At 45.9% G+C, this 22,636-nt stretch overlaps 1 protein-coding gene across 3 annotated transcripts in view; it reads right to left on the reverse strand.

Annotated features, from left to right (window-relative positions):
* Positions 1-20,835, reverse strand: part of afap1 (actin filament associated protein 1) — an 84,504-nt gene extending 63,669 nt beyond the window's left edge. For all 3 annotated transcript variants that reach the window (XR_013965956.1, XM_080791970.1, XM_080791969.1), the window contains exons 1-2: positions 20,636-20,835; positions 868-996 (exon numbers count right to left, since the gene is read on the reverse strand). Coding sequence is in view for 2 of the 3 variants with exons in the window: in XM_080791970.1 (XP_080648096.1) it covers positions 868-996; positions 20,636-20,672 (166 nt within the window). In the remaining variant the exon portion in view is untranslated. The remainder of the gene's footprint in view (positions 1-867; positions 997-20,635) is intronic.
* Between the last annotated feature and the right edge of the window lie 1,801 nt (positions 20,836-22,636).

The following is a 22,636-nucleotide window of genomic DNA, read 5'->3' on the forward strand; positions in this document are numbered from 1 at the left end:
CCCTGCTGGTTGTCTTCTTACCCACCCGACCCTGGGTTTTCCCCTGCTGGTTAGGGACGGATTCAAACATTCATGCTGCCGTTGTCCTTCTTTTTTTGAATCAGGGGGGCAGTCAGACAGATTTTTTGTGAAGCCACTAAAATGACTCACTAAATGAAAGTTCATATAATGGCCTGTTGTGCCGCTATCATTGGGCTCAAAAAAACCCATAGCCCCATAGAAGTCCATGTATTTGGGCCCAACTTCACCTAGACTGTATTACCTTAATAAACATGGTCATGAATACTTTTCGCTTCCAGTCACTAGTTTAAAGTCTCATTTCTAATGTCATAATATTCTTTTTGGAAAATTATGGTCCCATGTATAAAATAAATGACCATAAAGTCGCGCATGTTCTGAGGGGCGTGGCTACCGTTACAGTCTATGAAGGGGATCCCCCACCCACTTGAGTCAAAATAAAAACCAACGAAGAAGAAGAAGGGGGGAAGTCCCGCCTCGTTGTCTGGGCCAGCCAATGGGCCAGCTGGGCCTGGGCCCGGATCTTGAAAGATGGCTGCCTCCACACAGAGACAGGCTTCATTTTACGTTCATGTTAGACCCGCGGAACGCTTTGTCCATATTTTTTACAGTCTATGGTTTGAATAGCCAATATTTGTACAAAATTTGTTTCTCCCAATTTAAGACGCTATACCTCCCCACACATTTCTGTGTTGCCACAACCACCAAATGGAACAGAGCCCTTCATTAGAATCCTTGGAAATATATCTGACCCACAAGCTGTGTGAGTTGCCGTGTTGTGAGCTTGAAATACAGGCTAATTTTATGCACGCGACCACCAAGTAAGCGATAGCTTGTGTTCCAAGTTACCTTTGTCGGCCAGGACTCTGTGCAGGATGTTGGACAGGTGCAGCTTCTTCTCTCGGACCCCGGCGCTCAGGTACTCCCTGTCCAGCAGGTCCAGGAAGTGACGCAGCTCACACACCAGCTCCTCCATCGCTGCAAAACAGAACAACACAGTGGTTACACACCCCATGTCCATACAAACTACAGAATAACACAGTGGTTACACACCCCATGTCCATACAAACTACATGGTTACACACCCCATGTCCATACAAACTACAGAACACCACAGTGGTTACACACCCCATGTCCATACAAACTACATGGTTACACACCCCATGTCCATACAAACTACATGGTTACACACCCCATGTCCATACAAACTACAGAACACCACAGTGGTTACACACCCCTTGTCCATACAAACTACAGAACAACACAGTGGTTACACACCCCTTGTCCATACAAACTACAGAACACCACAGTGGTTACACACCCCATGTCCATACAAACTACAGAACAACACAGTGGTTACACACCCCATGTCCATACAAACTACAGAACACCGCACGTCCACACAAACTACAGAACAACACCGCATGTCCACACAAACTACAGAACAACACCACACGTCCATACACATACAGAAGGCAGGCCTTCGGCCTGGTGGAGACAATAATTTGCATAAACTGGCAAAATAGCAGCATTGCCCAATCAGGACAATGTGGTATTGCAGCTGAAACAGCTTTATACGGCAGAGAGAAATGACTTGGACTGAAACAGCTTCATAAGGCAGAGAGAAATGACTTGGACTGAAACAGCTTCATAAGGCAGAGAGAAATGACTTGGACTGGGTATATCTGAGTGGTGATTTAGAACCAAAACTTTAGAAACACGTTTGAGGGACATTAACAATACGATATTAAAAAAATATTCTTAAAATGCGAAGTATGCAGAGTAAGAATCTCAAGAGGGGGAAGTGCAGCGGATTGTCTGGTTGCGTCATTATTATTAGGAAATTATTAGTAGTCAGTGGACAATTGGTTGAGAAACAGTGGAATGTATACACATGGGATGCATAGTGTTACAAAAGCATTCATCTTAGCCCTTAGCCCATATCCCAACCCAACGCAACTGTGGTCCCCTGGTTCACAATCAGTTGAAAACCTCTGGTGTAGTAGATCCTTTAAGGGTCAGATGGTTTCGCTTTCAAGATTTTCAAGTGTTGGAAATGCTGGGAAATAGACTTTTCTTCCACATACTAAAGTACAAGCACAAAGGGATAGTTGCGTCGGATTTGGTGGATTGGCAAATGTGGCGTCGTAAAACACACAGCTATAAAAACAAGACAGCTAGTAGGCAACCAGCCGGTAATGAAGGTTGCCCTCTCAATCAATCAACTGAGCAGAGGTGAATTGAGTGAATTCCAACTGGAAGCTCCCAGAAGGCAGGATGCCCAGCACCTGGCAACCCACCTGAGGGATCCATCTCATCAAGTAGAATTATAGCTCTAAGTGGAAAACACAGCCACTCGTGCGTCAAAACAAAAGGCCATGGGCTGTATAAACACACGTAACAAGAGGTTGAGGTAAGTGCGTAACAATATGTGTGGCATGCGCGCGTGTCTTTTCTACTTTTATGAGGACCAAATGTGTCATAAGGCTATAAACAGGTAAAGACAATTTTCCTCAGGATTCAACGGGCCTTTATGGTGTACTGGGACGCCCAGGGGTCCTTGAGGGGGTTTTCTAGGGTATGCCCACGCAAAAGGATTGATAGTTAGGGAAGGAACCCAAATGGACCCCGGTTGGTGACTCTGAGAGTGTGCAAACAGAAGAACCAAATGGACCCCTGCAGGTCAGTAACTCTGAGAGTGTGCAAACGGAACCTCACAGGTCTGTAACTCTGAGAGAGTGCAAACGGAACCTCACAGGTCTGTAACTCTGAGAGTGTGCAAACGGAACCAAATGGACCTGGTCCATTGATTGAGTTGGTTCCGTTTGCACACTTTCAGAGTTAAACTAACACTGTGTTTATTTGCACACGTGATGGATGCGTTCACACTGGTGGTTAGCAAAAGAAACAAAATGGCGGAATGTGTTCCGGCTACACTGTCGACCAGGTCCCTGTTGAAAGTGTTGCTCAAGCCTGCGTGAATGAAGCGTACAGTACCGTTGCTGTCGGGCAGAAACCGCCAATCTCCATATTGTAGCTTGTTGTGTCGCTTTCGTAAATAAACGCCCCCACTCGATCATACTACATCGTCACACGTAAAAGCATAAAAATAGCAGATCCGCACAAGCTACGAGCTTGTAGATAATATGCTACTTTTGAATTTTTACATGTGAGGTTTCCACCAGACAGACGATCATATACTGCAGGCCACGGCTATGTCAGAGAATGTCTGTTGCCCATGCCGATATCAGGGACGCCACGGTTAACGTGGTCAGAAGGAGTGCGAGGTCAGAAGGTCAGGGGGAGTGAATAATAGTGGAGGGAAGGCGGTTGCGTAAGGCATGTCCCGTGTGTGTGCTTGGGGGTGTTGCACGGCCGCGCTCGTATCTCAAGTGATGCCGTCAAGATGGGGATCACTTTACACACAGCGAGTTCACGGGGGCAGATTGTAAAGAGCTGCAGCGCTCGGCGCGGCAGTGCAGCACGTCCACCGAGGCGATAACAAGCACGCCCCCTCTCTATAACGGATGGCTTTGGCTTCTCTCCCTCTCCCTCTCTCTCTCGCTCCGCGCAACTGGAGCTTATTGTAAACAGATGATGCTATCCCGTCATTGGGTGATGATATCATTTATACCGTGTGCAGCGGTTAAAATGGGTGGAAAGTAACTAAGTACATGTACTCAAGTACTGTACTGAAGTAACTTTTTTGTTTTACTTTACCTGAGTATATACATTTTTTTCCCCCAATACTTACTTGGGAAAAAGGTTACTAGTTTTCTTTGCATATTTAGGTTATTGTTACAAAACACGCCATAAGACGCCTTAAGGCGACGGGCGACCGAAGGGCTGGCACACTTGCAATGTGACATGTTATGTGACATATTCTCGAAACGTATGGAATGGGACATTCTACATAATGTTTACTTTTGGTACTTGTGTGATGCCGATACATTACAGTAAAAAACATTGAATACAGTAGGTAGCGTTACTTACGCTGTGTTCACACTAGCAGCTACAACGATGCAGGCTACCGTTCATTTTCAACGGAAGCCAGCGACATGAAGATACAACGCCACGCCAACGCCAAGGCACATATGTTTGTAGCCGCTACCAAAGCTACAAAAAAGTTGAGCTGGTTAGCCTGGTTTCAACTAAAGCAATAAGCCACAAGAGGTGTGAGGTTACCTTGTATTTTATGTATTTATAAAACACAAGGTAACCTCGGACCTCGCGTGGCTTATTGCTTTTCTAAAACGGTTACAAACAGGAAAATACTTCTTGAACAGCGAACGGCTGTTCAGACTAGAGTGACGAATGAATAGGGTGCACTTGTGAATGTACAAGCGCCGCCAGGGCCGGAGTCACTCAGTCACAGCTCACCATGCTATGTGCTTAGAAGCCCGCACGGCCAGGGTTTGCATGGAAATCAAGCGCTTCCCTTCCCTAGTTCAGCTGCAGATGTGCTGGATCACTGTAACGCACCTGGGATTGATTATAAACTGATTTAAGGTGTAGATTTATCGTGAGATTTACTATGTGGTCGAATCAGAAAGCCAAGGCCCTGGACCAGGGGATGAGCGAGTGACATCAGGACTTCGGTAGAGATTTCACCGCCTGTCCGCTCCGCTGTAGTGCTGACATAATGAAGTGACATTATTCCGGTAGAGAGTGTCAGCCCTGCGGTCACTTCTCGCCCTAAAAGGCGTCTTACTGGTATTGTGTCTACATTGTGGCATTGGTATTTAAAAAAATAATGAGAGCACTTCTTGGACCAGCTGGTGTTTAGTCACATGGAGGTTAGCATAGCGGGGGCAGGCCCAGCAGAGAGGGGGGGGGGGTATATAAGCCATGGTTGAGGTTTTCTCAAGTCTCCTGCTAAGAGGAAACTCGCGCTGTGCGACCGTGATGAAGCCATCCGTCGTCTCCCACGGCGATGACCTCAACATGCTTTATGATCTTTTAATGCAGGGCTTCTCAACACGGGGTTCGGGGGGACATCCCCCCCTGGGTGTCCTGTGAGATGGAGTTCTCAACATGGGGTTCGGGGGGACATCCCCCCCGGGTGTCCTGTGAGATGGGGTTCAGGGGGACATCCCCCCCGGGTGTCCTGTGAGATGGGGTTCAACATGGGGTTCGGGGGGACATCCCCCCCGGGTGGCCTGTGAGATGGGGTTCCAGGAGGTCCCCGCAAATAAGTAATCGAGTTAGTCTTCGCCATGTCAAAGTCAATTTCACACTAGTGGAAGGGCATGTAATCTCCATGCCCTTCAGTACATAAACAGTAGACTTTTTTTTTTTTACCAAATCATGTCTTGTCTAACAGACAAGACATGTGCCAGAAATAGAAATTGTATCAAATGGGTATTTGTGGCTATTGGGCAGAAACGTGTCCATAATCTCCATATCCTTTTATCCATTTTGCTGCCGCAAATGAGTGTCTCATTTCAGGTTTTCAAATGTATAAAAATATTTGGAAAATTAGCAGCTCTACAAGCTCACAATTTGTCGCATCGTGGTTTTCCTGGGATTGTGTGTTCTGGAGCCTTTTGAGCTGCAAAGACAACAGGCCTCAACAGTGACATTTGCTGGCAAATTCCTATGTCATATATGGGATTTGTGGACTCTTACCTCTCAGTCCACAGGCAAATCAGAGCACTGGTTTAAGCCAGCTAGAAAACCCCAGACCACAGACAATCTACTGAATGTTAAAAGTTGAGCACCACTGACATAGAAACATGTTTTTCAGAAAATTGTTATAGGATTTAGAAGACATTAGTATAATCTGGCCTCGGGTCTAAAGGGGTTAAGTTACTTTACGCCACTGCTCATTTCACACAATCTCCTTCACAACTTCCACGTGGGGAGATCTGACAGTGGAATGTACGCGGCCCTTTTGTAGTATACATCAACCACCATGTTCTTCAACACACCTACTTATGACAGGTTATCTGCAGAGATTCAAATCTCACACACACACACAACATACACACAAATAAAGCTTGATCCTGCATATACCTTCCTTGTCGGTTGACGAGGGCCTTTTTGGATTACATAATAGCCAGAGTTGCACTTGGTGGCAGGTTGGGACGTGGCACAGAACATAGGCAATCTACAAGCTAATGAGGTGTTGCAGTGCGATGGGTTGTGAGCTTGTAGATGGGTTATGTGCGGGGTCACGTCACTGGATGGGTTTTGAGCTTGTAGATGGGTTATGTGCGGTGTCACGTCACTGGATGGGTTTTGAGCTTGTAGATGGGTTATGTGTGGTGTCACGTCACTGGATGGGTTTTGACTAGCTTGTAGATGGGTTATGTGTGGTGTCACGTCACTGGATGGGTTTTGACTAGCTTGTAGATGGGTTATGTGCGGTGTCACGTCACTGGATGGGTTTTGAGCTTGTAGATGGGTTATGTGCGGTGTCACGTCACTGGATGGGTTTTGAGCTTGTAGATGGGTTATGTGTGGTGTCACGTCACTGGATGGGTTTTGACTAGCTTGTAGATGGGTTATGTGTGGTGTCACGTCACTGGATGGGTTTTGACTAGCTTGTAGATGGGTTATGTGCGGTGTCACGTCACTGGATGGGTTTTGAGCTTGTAGATGGGTTATGTGCGGTGTCACGTCACTGGATGGGTTTTGAGCTTGTAGATGGGTTATGTGCGGTGTCACGTCACTGGATGGGTTTTGAGCTTGTAGATCGGTTATGTGCGGTGTCACGTCACTGGATGGGTTTTGAGCTTGTAGATCGGTTATGTGCGGTGTCACGTCACTGGCGTAAGACTAATTCTGGACACGTCTTCCAAATGGGTGAGAACGCCAGTGGTGGAAAGTAACCAAGTAAATTTACTTACCGGTAACTACAATTTTGACTAATTTTTGTACTGTACAAATCCCAGTACTTCTAATCCACTACATCTCAGAGGCAAATATTGTACTTTTACTCCACTACCTTTAATTGCAAACTTTAGTTACTTTGTAGATTTAGATTATAATTACAAAACATACATTACCCACGAGCTCACAATATATTGTAACGTATTATGAGCTTATAGATCTGCTATTTTCAAAATATTTTAAAACTTTCTGCATAATGAGTTATACTCAAGTACATTTTGAATTACAGACGTTTACTTTCTATATTACAGTAGTGATACTTTTACTTAAAGGACCACTTCACCCCTTTTCAACCTATCTTCATATAATTTGACACTATTTGACATGATTTGACACTAAATAATCATTTTTTTCTACTAGTGGGTGTAAACACACCCACTAGTCCGGGCCTCTTTTCCGGGTTTTTAAACAGCTGGTGGATGGAAATGACGCACGTGCACGGCTTCTACTCGTAGAGTCGGCCAAAACAAACAGCAACGCTTTGCCGATGAACTGCCCACAGCCCTTCTGTGAGAGACAGACCGAGTAGAAAGACATTTGGTGGTATTTTATCATGAACATTACTGAGGACCAATTACATGAAGATAGTTTGAAAAGTGGTGAAAGTTGTCCTTTTTTCCACCACTGGAGAATGCCATGGGAGTTCCTCACGGGACCACGACTCGCAAGCAGCGAGAGAGAAGAGGAGCTTATTGGCTCGACCTCTTGGATTCCACGCTTAGCCGGCATTACGTCACGCATTCCGTAAATAATCTTCACATAGACGCTCGTGGCTTTTCCGATGGAATCGCAATTTAGTCTTCTATCCAGAGTTTGCGAGGAGGAGGAGAAGGAGGACGGTGCTGCTCCTCCGCCCAGAAAGATAAACAGCAGATTTCACACATTCACATACATTCCTGCCATAATCTTATCTGATCATCCTGAGAGAGAGAGAGAGAGAGAGAGAGAGAGAGAGAGAGAGAGAGAGAGAGAGCGCTCTTGCACAGTGCAAACACACAGCGCTTGTTGACAGGAAAAATGACATCCAATGGAATACAATCATCTTAAGGGCCGGCAATACTGTGTATTCCTGCTCCATATGATGCATACAAACAGAGCAGATGCTGTTCCACCTCCTCTGCTACCCAGAGAGGTCTGGTCTGTGGCATGGTGTGGCGTCAGTGTATATATATGACACAAACACCGCTGGTCTCCTGCCTGTGTTTTTATATTGCACACATTTTATATACGAGAGACTCCAACGGCTCCTTACAATGGTGCTGCAATTGCCATTTCATGCTGCTTGTTGTGGAACCAAACGCAAAGTTACCTCCACAGGGGTGGTCAATGTGCATGTGCACGTGTACGTGTAGGTGTGTGTGTGTGTGTGTGTGTGTGTGTGTGTGTCTCCACACAGTCTTGCACACGTGTGCGCCTGTACGTGCGTGCATGTCGAGTCTGTTTGAGCATGTGTGTCTGTGTGCGTGTATACTGTAAAAGAGGGACGTTAAAAACCAGAGTGAGCTCTCCAGATCACCAAAGATGGGGAGGGGGTGGAGGTGGGGGGGGTTATTAAGTGGTGTGCAGCGAGCATAAAGGACCACCCTCAGACAAGACCCTGAGGGCGCTCTGGGCCGGCTGCAAAATACCTCGCCGTGCAAACAAACCACCCACTCGCCTCCTTTAGGGAAAAGGGAAACAAAATCCCCCTGTCCTTTCCCTCTTGCCTATTCTCTGTCACCTCGCCCCTTCAATTACGCTTTCTCTACCCCGCGTTTTACCTCTCTCTCCCCTGCGTTTTACCTCTCTCTAAGAGGATTTTATTGTGTGTGTGTGTGTGTGTGTGTGTGTCCTCCTCCTCTCCCTCACTTTCCCGTCTCCCCATCTCTCACCAGCAACTCATCACTTCCCAATAACACAGGCCGGTGTGCTGCGTCAACAACAGGGCTAGCAAGCCAACGATAGCCACTCCCCCCCCGAAAAACACCCGCCGTGCCTCGGCCTGACTTTGCACCCGGCAGCACCCACGCACGTATGCACACACACGCACCCACGCACGTATGCACACACACGCACCTATGCACACACACGCACGTATGCACACCCACGCACGTATGCACACACACGCACGTATGCACACCCACGCACGTATGCACACACACGCACCCACGCACCTATGCACACACACGCACCTATGCACACACACGCACCCACGCACCTATGCACACACACGCACCCACGCAGACAAACAAAATGATAAAAAACAAACCAAAAAACACCTAAGGCGGCGTCAAAAGAATGTTTACACTGCCAGCCAGGCTGCAGTATTCCCGCATGGCCCTCCCTGACCTGGGAGGAGAGAGAGAGAGAGAGAGGGGGGTGAGAGACCTGTGCATGAATGCTGAGGTGAAAGTGAGGTGTGTTTATGTTTATGGTGCACGACACCGCCAACACAACGGGCTGTCAAGGCCAGAAAGTAGCTTTTTGCCACTCAGTAGGCGTTCCCACATAACTTCTGACTGAGTATGATGATGATGGCACGTGCATATACCCTCAGATAGGTGATGGTTAAGGTTAGGAGGACAGATTTGGTAATAAATAGGTTGAATTTCATCCGATAGTCTTCAAGTATAGCAGTACAAGAAAGAACATGTGAGTGCAGCACTGCAGCATGCACATTAGGCCATAGGGGTCATGTTTGCTTGTGGAGTACAACTTCCATTGACAGCTTGTTTTAAGTGAAAAATGCTTAGTTCTTAGGACAGCGGAACACAGGTGTCAGGATTGACGACACACTGACAGACGCTAAGTTCTGTGTGTGCGTCATGGTGTGCCCTTAAGATGCCTGTTGCTTGTTACAAAACCGTCTCTGTAACACTTCTGGGATGTGTTTAGTCTGGAGATGACAAGCTTTCAAGTTGAAATCTGTCTCTTTAATGTGCGCGTGCGCACGCACACGCACACACACACACACACACACACACACAGACACGCACACACCGGGCTTAAGAGACTTAGTGGCATCGCTGGAGAAAATGTGTCAAACATTAAACAAACAGTGAATACAAAGTATCTTACACACATTTAAATGTAGTGTATTGTGTACACACACGCTCGCACCTGCGCGCGCGCACACACACACACACACACACACACACACACACACACACACACACACACACACAATTATAATAGATCAAGTTTCTCTCTTTGCCAAGTGGAGGGATCAGAGTTTCCCTGGAGAAAGGCTGTCCTCCCCTCCGTCTAATTACAAACCACGCTGATCACAGAACCCGGCCCGTCGCTGTAAATAATGACAGGTTGTTAGCCCGAGACGAGAGAGATATAAGTGAGGGTTTTACAGCAAACAGACTACATCCAGTAATGGAAAAAAAGTACTAAATACTTAAGTAAAAGTATCAGCTTTTTTGTTCTTGCTTAATGTAAGTCGCTCTGGATTAAGAGCGTCTGCTAAATGCCTAAATTGTAAATTGTTATCAATAATGAAATGCAGAAATCCTTGAAAATAGCCGATCTACAATCTTACAATGTGTCGCATCGCAACGCACTGTGAGCTTGAAGATGGGGTATTACATTTTCAAATGGCCTAAATGTATATAGGGCTGAAGTGGAACTTTGTGTATGTATTTTTTGTAATAATAATCAAAATGAACTGGATAACTATAGTCATAATTGTAGTGAAAAGAGAAGTAAAAGCACATTATTTGGATCTGAGATTGAATGAAGTAGAAGTGGAAGTAAAGGTATTGGAAATTGGAAATACTCTAGTAAAGTAAAAAAAATAAAGAATAAAGTACAGTACTTAAGTAAATGTACTTAGTTACTTTCCACCACTGGTTTCACAGCAAACAGAACATCATAACTACATGTCCAGGTTTTTGGCGAGCGGTCTATAAAGGCGGTTTAATATGCGCGTACCGTACCAGGCTGACAGCAAGACATCACCACAGCTGGGCCAAATCAACTTTGGAGTGGTTGTTGTTGTCTTTGTTGGGTTTTCTCTGATAATTACAAGACTTTTTGTGACGAGTGACTGTGCATCTACAAGAGCCTCTACCAAAGCCCACATCTGGAACGGAGGACATGGACAGTGTCAATCGTGTAATTCTAGTGCCGAGAACATATGACTTAAAACATCTGCCTTGATTACGATAATGAGCTTCCAGTCGTTGACACTAACTGGGTTGATCATCTGCGGCTGCCCGTCTGGCAGGTAAATATAACTTTTGGGCAGGTAGAGTTTGCTTACAGGTTGCCCAACAAACAAAAGGTGCTCGTTTGAGAGGGTCTATAAACACAACATGAGATATCTGTCTAAAAACACCTGAACGTGGCCAGAGCGTTGGGCAACATGACCTGTACTTGCTCGACAGGCAAGTTGACAAAGTAGTAAATCTGCTATTTTGTAGTGTGAGAAGTGAACTACTGAAACTAATATAATATAACTACTAAAAGGCATTGCACGGGGACACAGCTAGAAGGTCCTGGGTTCGATTCCCGCTGGGGGTGTGTTCTCTCCTCCGCGTCATCGGTGCCCATACCCGAGGTGGGGTTGGCGAAAGGGCCTTTCTGTGTGTAGTAAGTTTGCATGCCCCCCCCCCCCCCCGTATATCGCTGTTATATCTCCATATATGGAGCTCTAGGTGAAATAACGAAGGCTTTCACCGTGAGCTCCATATATGGAGACAACCTATAGCTATAGCTGATGCCCCCCATGCCAAAGCCCCATGCCAAAGCGCCAGCGCTCGCCCAGCAGTCTGCCGTCAACGAGGCGGATGCGTGGCGTCCCAGGCGTCTTACCGGTAATTGTGCAGTAAAAATGTACAAATCTGACAGCAGTGACATCAAAGTTACTTTTATGGTTCAATGGTGATAAATGCTCCATACAGTGGTTTAACCTAAGCCTCCTCCGCCTCACTGGGGGTGACGATAGATCTTAATGGGCTGTTGACTGAACCAAACCAGTCGCAGGGACCCCGCTTTGTTTTTTTACCGCTTTAACCATGCAGAATCGACCTCAGGTCTTAATGGGTTAATTTAAATAGTGGGTCGGGGACCCTTCGCACCACGTTGTGACTTGTGAGCTTGCAGATCTGCTATTTTCACTATAGTTTGGGTCCCAGGCAAACGTCTAACTTCTCTTCTGAGTCACGGGCTAAGTTTGGGAACCACTGGGTTAATGGACCAATCACAGGTCTGGTGACATGAAGCCCATGTCAGTCAGCACAGTGACTCAGTGAGTTCATCCGTGCGGTTGTGGGGTGTAATCGCATTGTTGGGTAAAAGTGGTGTTACAGTAAAAGATGGTGATGGTGGCATTTGTTAATTGGGGCTGGTTTATGGTCTGGCACCGTCGCCATAGTTACCCGTAACCCCCCGCCACTCAGCGCTGGCACCGTAAACGCTGGTTCTCATAGTGGGGTCCGGGGACACAAAGAGAAGTCCTTGACGGGGTTCCAGGAGGTCCCCAGCAATTTGAAAATAGCTGATCTATAAGCTATCTTTTTACTTGAGTGTGTGTGCTGTGCGTGAGTGCGTGAGTCCAGGGAAGTGTCTGTATTCGAGTTAGCCTGCACCTTTGATCCTAAGCCTTTATGACAAAGGTCATTAAATATTACCAACCACTTCTACGTACCATCTCAGAGCTGGGCTATAGGTGCAGACTATTTGTCTTTATATTTGGCAGCCTAGGGCATACGCACAGACTGGTTGGTACTACTATTGTATTGGTAGAGGGTTCCAACAACTTGGGTTGCCCAACAAGGAGGCAAAAAGGCTGGCAAAGTGTTACTTGTTACTTTTTACTGAAAGCAGCACAATTTACCCTTTTCTAAATTAATAAAATGTAATGTTGTCCAATCTGTATGGTAGAGCAGGGGTTCTCAACCTCTGGGTCGTGACTCCCTGTGTACTAGAGTATGTTAATACAATATCCTATCATTGTATTTTGTATATTCTATAGGGACATTTAGATCACGTCAAAGGTCATGCCTCACCAAGACACAGGATCTGACGTACATTTTGACCAATCTTGGTCAAGATTCAATATATCCCCTGAGCAAGCCTGCCATTAGCTTTTACCTCAATGGTAAAAACTGCAGCACTTGCGCAGGAATAAACTTCTTCCACCACTGCCCATGTGTTGCCCACCTTCTTGCAACAGTGTTTAGATTGGCAGGGAACCACTTCCTCTCTCTCTCTCTCTCCCTCTCTCTCTCTACTTGGGCCTGGGTCCGAGAGCCAAGCTCCTTCCTGCAGCTCTCCCAGATTCTGACTCGGCACATTTCCTCACACCCAGGGCAGGAACCCACCGACTGGACGGATGGACGGAGAGGGAGAGAGAGAGACAGAAAGACAGAGACAGAGAGAGAGAGAGGGAGAGGGGAAGTCGTTCCCAGCTGCGCCCAAGCTGTAGTAAGTCGCCACCACCACCACCACCACCTCCTCCTCCTCCTCCTCCTCCTCCTCCTCTGGGCGTCTGGAAACTCTCACTCTCATTCTCTAGTGTCCCATTGTCCAGCTTTCCGCTACTTCCTGTAGAATTTCAGGTTTGGGATCCTTGAGGATTTTAACCGTTCCGTTTCCTTAATGATTCCCTCGTAACGGTTCAGTTTCTTACTGGTTAACGTAAACGATTCCTATATATGGGGTTCCAAATGAATGTTACAGGTGTACAAATGGACTCTCGTGGCTCAAGTTTGCTGTTAAAGTCTAAAACTGTACTTTATGTCATGAGACGGGTGTGACAATCCACTCCCACGTCAGTCTCCACTTCACACGAGCGTGATTTTTCTTTATACATTTTGATCAACCGTGAAAGTGAGAAGTTAACTACCGATTTAGAAAGCATTTGTAGAAACGGCCAGCTGTCTTAATGGGACCAATCAGCAGTGAAACGCTGTGCACATCCTGCGATCAGTCGAATACTAAGCGATGCATACGCGCTTGATAAAGACCGGCGTCGCCCTGAAGCTATAGGCAAGACGCATTCATGTCAGATGAAAGGGGGAAAATATTATAATCGGTAAGTTATTTGATGATCAAAGATGGACTCTCTCTCTGGTCTGTAATTACGAGGGCTCGCCAACATCACAGGGCCGAGCCGACAGAGATGGCTATCAGGCGATATGCGGTACAGGTGGTTTTGCAGAGCAGATGTTTCTGCGGCGACAAATAGCGATCCTGTGAAACCGTGATCTGAGAGAGGGAGAGAGAGAGAGAGAGAGAGAGAGAGAGGGAGAGGGAGCATGCAGGGTTAGAGGGGGTTATAGATGGAGGCGAGCGATAAGGTGATGCGGAAATAAGTATATGGGAGGGGGAGGGGGAGGGTGAAGAAATATGAAGTAACCGGAGATTTGACAGAGAGAAACAAAGCGAGAGAGAGAAAGAGAGAGAGAGAGAGAGAGAGAAGGAGAGAGAGAGAGACAGAAAGAGAGAGAGAGAGAGAGAGAAGGAGAGAGAGAGAGAGAGAGAGAGAGAGAGAGAGAAGGAGAGAGACAGAGACAGAAAGAGAGAGAGACAGAGACAGAAAGAGAGAGAGAGAGAGAGAGAGAGAGAGAAGGAGAGAGACAGAGACAGAAAGAGAGAGAGAGAGAGAGAGAGCTCTGTTCGTTGTCTCTTTCAGAACATGAACTCTTGCGCCCCTATTCTGGGCATGTCATGAGAGACAAACACTTGGCGAAAACAGGTGAACATTAGGTGAACACAGTCAATCTATACTAAACTCTACTAAACAGGTGAACATTAGGTGAACACAGTCAATCTATACTAAACTCTACTAAAACAGGTGAACATTAGGTGAACACAGTCAATCTATACTAAACTCTACTAAAACAGGTGAACATTAGGTGAACACAGTCAATCTACTAAACTCTACTAAACAGGTGAACATTAGGTGAACACAGTCAATCTACTAAACTCTACTAAACAGGTGAACATTAGGTGAACACAGTCAATCTACTAAACTCTACTAAACAGGTGAACATTAGGTGAACACAGTCAATCTACTAAACTCTATACTAAAACAGGTGAACATTAGGTGAACACAGTCAATCTACTAAACTCTATACTAAAACAGGTGAACATTAGGTGAACACAGTCAATCTACTAAACTCTATACTAAAACAGGTGAACATTAGGTGAACACAGTCAATCTACTAAACTCCCCATCTGTGCGAAAACCTTTTTTTGGGGGGGAATTAAAAGACTTCAGTGCACTGTGCCTACACATGTGTAGGCACAATGAAAGGAATAAATGCATTCGCCATGTATCCGAAGGAAGTCTGATCCAATCACTTTTAGATTTCTCCAGTTTAATCCTGAGTTTAAGTTTTGTAGTGTTCAAGATCTGATTTTATCCTGACAGTTTCCTGACAGTTTTCTGAAAAAGCTATACGTTTCTATGTCGTTCTTCGACTTTTCAAAAATAGCAGACCTACAAGCTCGTAGCGCGCCACTCGGTGGCGCGCTATGAGCTTGTAGATCTGCTATTTTTCAATAGCTAAAGCATAACATAATGCCAACACCAAAAGGGGTTGCCGCCCCAAAATTGGTTAAAAGATAAATCAGAGAGCACTCCGTCTGGGAACCGCACGCCAAACGGGGGAGAGGGGCTGGTGTGGTTAGACGCTCTCCTGGTTTTCAGGATTTATCCTCCCTGAGAGCATATGGGAGGAAATGTGGGTTCCCCATGAGAGACTTGGGGAGGGTACAGCTGAGGGTATAAACTGCCTGTGGGAAATCTCTCGGACGTGAGAAATGCGCTCCTTCCGCAAAGGCACCGACACAACGATGTATATAGTCACGTTTGGCAATGACCTTGAACTCCATCTCAACCAGTGGTCCTTGACGGGCGTTCAAGGTGGTTCCCCAGCTAAATGGTGGAGAGTCGGTAACCAAATATACTTATAGAAAGCTCTCAAGAGTTAAATTATTGGCTAAACATCTGGCATTACTTAATTAACAGGAAGACTACACAATTAGAGAATGTAGAATAATTGTTATTTTGATCGTTCTCCTGTACTATTAGTGCAATGCAGCATAGAATTGTGGACAAAATCTCATCCAACGATAACAAAAGTCTTGGGTCTGAGAGGCTAAATCTCATCAAAATGGTGGTCCGTGGCTCAAATGCAGAATAAATAATGGACGCTTTGAAAACCGCGGTGAGTTGCTTAGCACATATGCATATGGCTTTTACTCTCCGAGTGTGGGTGTGTCCCTGTGAGTGAGATGAAACAAACACTGTCATTCACACGTATTTCACACATACATACACACGCACGCACACACAGCTGCTGCAACATTGCGTCTCTCAAGCGATGCCACAGTCACGCAAACGCATACAAACGCACAGATTAATTATACACTCACACACGTGCGTGTCCTCCAAGCTACCCCTCCGTGTCTCCCCCTGCATTGGCACGCCACCACTGGGGGTGACGGTGAGGCCTTCCCTCCGTGTATAATCCCTGCTTTGTCCCAAGAAGACACAGGGCTCATCCCATTACTACAACACTAAGCCTATTAAGAGCCGCCGGGGCGGGCGGAGGACTCATCAAACTTATCCTACCATCTTTAATGGATGCAATTACCACCAGACAGGGGGAGGGGGGGGGGGTCAAATGTGTGCATGTCTTTTTAAACTGCCTTGGTTTACATTCGGGGCCGGGAGGGAGGGAGGGAGGGGGGAGGGAGTCCAGAGCTACATGCTTTTTTAAATGGACGTGTGTTGTTGTTCAGACCGTGCGGGCACCGTGCCAGTTTACGTTAAGCCACATGACAGCGCGCTATTTTGGCACGGTGTCGGCCTTGTTTCTGACAGGGAGCGAGACTTGTTGAGCTTGGCTTGCGACTAGAATCCTCTCTCTCTCTCTCTCTCTCTCAGGTGGTTCCCATGCAGCTAACCAAATGGACCCTTTTAGTATAACATGAAACCAAAAGTACCTCAACATCTGTATTACTTAATTTACACGAAGTCCACACAAGTCAATTATAGAATGTAGAAGAATTATTTTGAATCCAACATTTGCCTGTTATCTCTCTTAATGGTACCAACACCAATACAGCATGGAATTGTATATCTTATCCAACGATTTTTACAAAATATTCTAAGTCTGATGATATATCTCATCAAATGGTGGTCCAATGCCCAATAAATAATGGACCTTGACATGAAAAGGGCTGAAAACCACTGCTCTAGATGCATACTGACTGACATGGGGTAGGGGGACGACCTCTGTACACTGTGATTGTAGTATTTCTATATTGCAGTATTGATACTTTCACTTAACCTTTTCCCGCTAAAAAACGTAGTCTGCGTTATTTGTCGGGAAGCGACGCTGCCAAAATACGTAGCTACGTTTATTCAGTTGTATAGATGTGTTTGATTCGATCTAGTGAAAAGGCTACTCTGCTTAGACCCTGGGCTGCGCCATCTTCATTAGTCGCTTTAGTCTCCAAATCCCCCTCCCAGGCGGCATTTCTGGTCCAAACAGCACTTATTGCACGGAGCCTAGCGGGTAGAGGTAGAGAACAACAAGCGGTCCAGAGTCAACACACACCATTAAGCTGACACAACATCACGGCCGCTGTGTTTTGGATCGGAGCGATATCCTGGCATGTTATTAATTAATCCTGGCAGGGAAACTTAAGTAAAAAATATGAGTATACTTTTTCCACAACTATCCCGCGACATGTGAAAGCTTTTAAACTTCAATCATCATTTCAGTGTGGGAGTGGGCTTCTCAACGAGAGAGAGGACCCCCCCCCCCCCCCCAAATGTTCTACTAAAACCCAACCAAATGGGCCAAATGTTGACACCATGTACCCATTCTAACCCAATCTAAGCCACATCACACAAACCCAACCACCAATGGCCAATTAATAACACATCAACACGGCCATAAACACTTTCAACACGCTTTTGACCCCCTCGAATATGGCACCTCGTATAAAGCCAAACAGCTTAGAAAACTGTCAGCTAACTGTAAACCACAGTAAACTGTATAGCCGCCCCACACGTACAGACCTCGTTTTATTGTAGGAAGGAACATACTAGGTAGGTAGAAACCCCCCAAAAATATAATTTGGCAACCTCTCTGCACACCACTTGGAAGGTGACAGAAGGCCTTCTACAACGCACAGGGGTCTTTGACATTTTTCAGCCCAAGGACCCCCTAGAAGGCAAAGCTGAGAGAGAGAGATGAAGCAAGGACCCCCACACTACATTTTGTATATAATTGTGTAGGGGTAGAATAGGGATTCTAGGATTCAAGTGGTTAATGTAAAAACAAAAAGGTTAAAATCATACAAAGATTCGGAGACCCCCACCCTACAGTAGTAACTCTGAGGACCCCCTAGGGGTCCCAGACCCCCTTCTGAAGACCCCTGCACTAGAGAATCCTGCTCCAATATAAACAGCACGCTTTTACATCAGGCCTAAGTTCCACACAACACATTTTATTGGCCAGTCCTTTCCTGTTCACATAGACATGCAAATGAAGAGGTCACAAAGGATGGGTCTGCGCGGCAATAATCAGCTATTGTCGGTCCCATGTCACAAGCACTCAACTATGTATTCAAGTCAACCCCCCCCAACCCCTAAATGCCCTCACTAGTATAGTAATACAAGCACACACACACACACACACACACACACACACACACACACACACACACACACCCCCACCCCTCCGGCCAGAACAGAACTGCAGCGCTCTCAGTAGAAAAATGTGTGTCTTCACAAAGCGCGTCTGTCAGGGACCGCGGCAAATGCCAGGCAGAGAGGACGAGTCGCCGAGCCACCTGATACGGCACAGCTGCCGACCAGAGGCTGGCGAGCCCCGCCGTGGGCTCTCCTCCAACCTGCTTTGTGTTACCATTCACTGGGACAAGGAGGGGGGGGCGAAGACACCGAAGAGCACTTTTACTGCCGTGCTCTTACAGTCGAGGCGTTTCAGCAGCAGCTCTTCGTCCTCCAGAGCGACTCACATTTGACCAGAGTGAATCAGAGGAGGCAAGAGGAGAGCACGAACCCGAGAGTCGACAAACGGCTCAAAGTACGAGTGCTTCAAAGAAACTATAGGTTATACCGGATAAACGTAGCTTATTATCTGAACAATAGGCTAAAGTAACATTCTTAATTTGTGGTCAAGCAAGTCTATAAGGACGACAAAAAAAACCCGAAACATTCCTGACATAGTCACTGACACTTAAATCTGCGTCTCTTGTGTGCCGGGGGACTTTAATGGGTTCCTATTTGACCTGCAAACCTCTGGCATGCATACCTGCAGTCACCCACCGTACCTCCTCGTGGGCCCCTGGAGGGGTATTAGAACATCTGACAAGCACTGGTTGGCACCGTTCCTATAATCTTCCCCACTTTGAGAACCAGTGAACTATAAGTCTAGAGGGATTTACAGTACACGGGAACTACGGCGCACGCGCACACACACACAAACACAAACACACATACACAAAGTGCAGTGTCTGTCAAGAGAGTTATGCTCCTTACTGGACTAAACAGAATCAGTGCAGTCTTGTGCATATAGCAGCAGCACAGTGTCAGTTCTGTCTGTCTCTCTCTCTCTCTCTCTCGCACACACACACACACACAGCCTGCGGAGGGCAGCAGGGGAGCTCGGCTGCGCCCCGGCCCGGCCGGGCTGGGGAACAGAACAAACCAAGGGTTATCATCATGCGGTGGTGCTGGATGTCGTGAGGGCCGTTATTCAATCAGCCAAGAAGACCCAGGGAGTTAAGAGTAGAGGGGTTGGGTTGGGGGGGGGAGGAGGGGAGAGGAGAGGAGGGGAAACACAAGGGGCTGATCTCGGGTTGCAAGCAAGCCGCTGGAGCTCCCCGACTCCATAATACCAGAGACAACCAACCACGACCTTAATGACACCGTGAGGAGCCAGCAGTCTTTCCACAGTCTCTCTCTCTCTCTCTCTCTCTCTCTCTCAGGGGAAAGTTATTTCATATTACTGCCCATTCAGTGTGCCATTTGCAGTGTGTGTCCCTATAATAAACTAACTCTACTTAATAACAGGCTAATTGCTAAAAGTGGATATCATACAGTGGACGTGATGTCAAAATGTCTAACCTATGAAAGCTTATTCCATTGTTTATGCGTAAGTCGTTGTTTTAGATTGATTGAATACTGCAGTCTGCAAATAGTGCAGAGGTACGATTATGCAATGGTGCTAAAACTTGGATGACACAAAAAGCCCTATGGCCTTTGTTATTTCCATTGTGGTCCTGACCTGTATTCAATTTCAATTCATAGAGACAGTTATGTTGCTTTAGAGTCTAAAGTAACATAACTGCTTTAGAGTCTAAAGTAACGTAACTGTCTCGATGATGAAATGTCATTTAGTGATCATTTCTAAACAAACTAAAAGAGGCACAATACAATATATGGACAGGACAACACGTGTGTAGCCTGTGTATGAAAGTAGTTACTATTTCAATGAAAATGCATTTCTAATGAACATTGGATTAGAATAATGATCATCCCCACACACATTATTAATGAGCCTGCAGCTGTTGAGACTGCAGGATAACTGATTTATACAGAGGTGCACGGGTCTCGCACGTCCACAAAATATAGCAGAACTACAAGCTCACAACAGGTCGCGGACGGACGCGACGTGTTTTGTTGTGATCTGCTATTTCTTTTCTCCGACAATTCACAACAACTTCGATCCACTCAGAGAAAACTCACCCCTGCTGGAAGCGAACAAAATGGGGTCGCTCCTCATGATGATGATGATTCGGTTCCGAATAATAACAAGCTCCAAGTTCCAACCGTATGTGTACGTGTACAACTAAACAAATCCCCGGGAGTCGGGACAGAGTACAGCCGCCGGGCGGGTCACCGACAGCCGGCCAGAGGTTTGTCCTTCTCCCGGTGAAGGACCCGGTGAAGACTGGAGGAGGCTTGGATGGAACTAAATGGAACCTCCTCTTTTCCTTTCAAACTTTTCTGTTTTCTCTCCTCCCTCTTTCCCCCCCTTTTTTTTCTTCTTCTTTTGTCTACCGTCCCATAGTCCGGACGACGCTAGCTCCGTTTGGAACCTCTAGGACGGTGAGGTAGAGTCGGTTGTCAGGGGAGATGCATATTATTAATAATCATCATGATAATTATTTATTAATGTAATAACCTTTTATGTAAAATAATAAGAGAGAGAGAGAGAGAGAGAGAGAGAGAGAGAGAGAGAGAGAGAATATTAAAGTATAAGATACACAATAACACAAAAACGTCAAAAAGACAAAATGTCTGGTTTTGGAGGCTTTTTGGGAAAGGTATCCACGATGACGATGACACGCACCAACTTGTTCAAATGTATTAATTAATGTAATTAATTATTGGTAATAATGTATACTTATTATCTAGGCTACCTATTTAACTGCGTTTTTTTCTCTCCTTAAAATAGCCGAATATGCCCTTTCCCCCAAGGTATAGCTATCAATAAGCTAATCATAACAGTACAGGCTGTCAGTGTCAATGGTTGAGCCAATGGCGTTGCGGTCCTGTTGGCCATCCGGGCTATGGGGTACACTGCTCCGACCCCCCCTTCTCTCTCTCTCTCTCTCTCTCTCTCTCTCTCTCTCTCTCTCTCTCTCTCTCTCTCTCTCTCTCTCTCTCTCTCTCTCTCTCTCTCTCTCTCTCTCTCTCTCTCTCTCTCTCTCTCAAATTAACAACACATGGTTAGCCTATACTACAGGCCTACTACTATATCAATGCACTTCTAAATAGACATATTGAAATGTTTGTCAGCAAATAAATTAATAAATGAGTAAATCTGAATGTTTCTTTTTTGCAGATATCCATATTATAATAATGGGCATAAAAGGGACAAGGAGTGACGGATACAGAGATCTCCATTACACGTCAGATCCGTGGTGTGACATACCGCCCAGTGGATCCCAAGCTTTTTCACGTCAAGGACCCCCAAATTGACACTAATTAGCCCCGCGGACCCCCATTTGAAGAGATATGGCAGAGACCCCCATGAGAGAAGATTTTAACGGCTCTAGCAATGATTCTAACTCCGATTTATTTCAAGGACTAATGCATTAGTCTACGGACCCCCAAATAATGGCATTTCTATCTCTGGGACCCTCAATTTGTCAAATCAAAGTTAATTTAACTCTGAGAGTGTACAAATGTGCGACATGAAAAGGCTAATGGCGGTGCTATGGTTTTATTTTAAATTAACATATTATGCCGTAATATATGGCAAGTATATGCAGGATATAGCCTATATGCTGCATATACAGTATATATGCCATATTCAGTTTCATATATGTGGATAAATAGGATGTCTCTATATCTCTATCTTATGCAATTTATATTTCCATGTTGTGCGTCAGCCAGGTCAGGAGGTAACAGGGGCTTCCAAAAAAGTTTGAAAATAGCCTAACATTTATCTGTGGAACCGATTCAAAGTAAATGTAATGCCTCAACTCAATTCCAAGTGCTTATCGGGTTCAAATAATGATTATTTGGGGGATCATGACCTGAAAAGGTTGCGAAACACTGATGTAAGGTGAGCCGGTCCTATTATAACATACCGTAATATCTCTCTCTCTCTCTCTCTCTCTCTCTCTCTCTCTCTCTCTCTCTACCTCTCTGCCCCAATTCACGACAGAAAAAGTGCAGTCAGAGGCAGCCCCCCCCCCCCCTCCCCTCTGATGAAGGCAGATGGGATATGAAACCTGC

Source organism: Protomyctophum bolini (genome assembly GCF_963924005.1).
Source record: "Protomyctophum bolini genome assembly, chromosome: 20".
Taxonomy (NCBI): Eukaryota; Metazoa; Chordata; class Actinopteri; order Myctophiformes; family Myctophidae; genus Protomyctophum; species Protomyctophum bolini.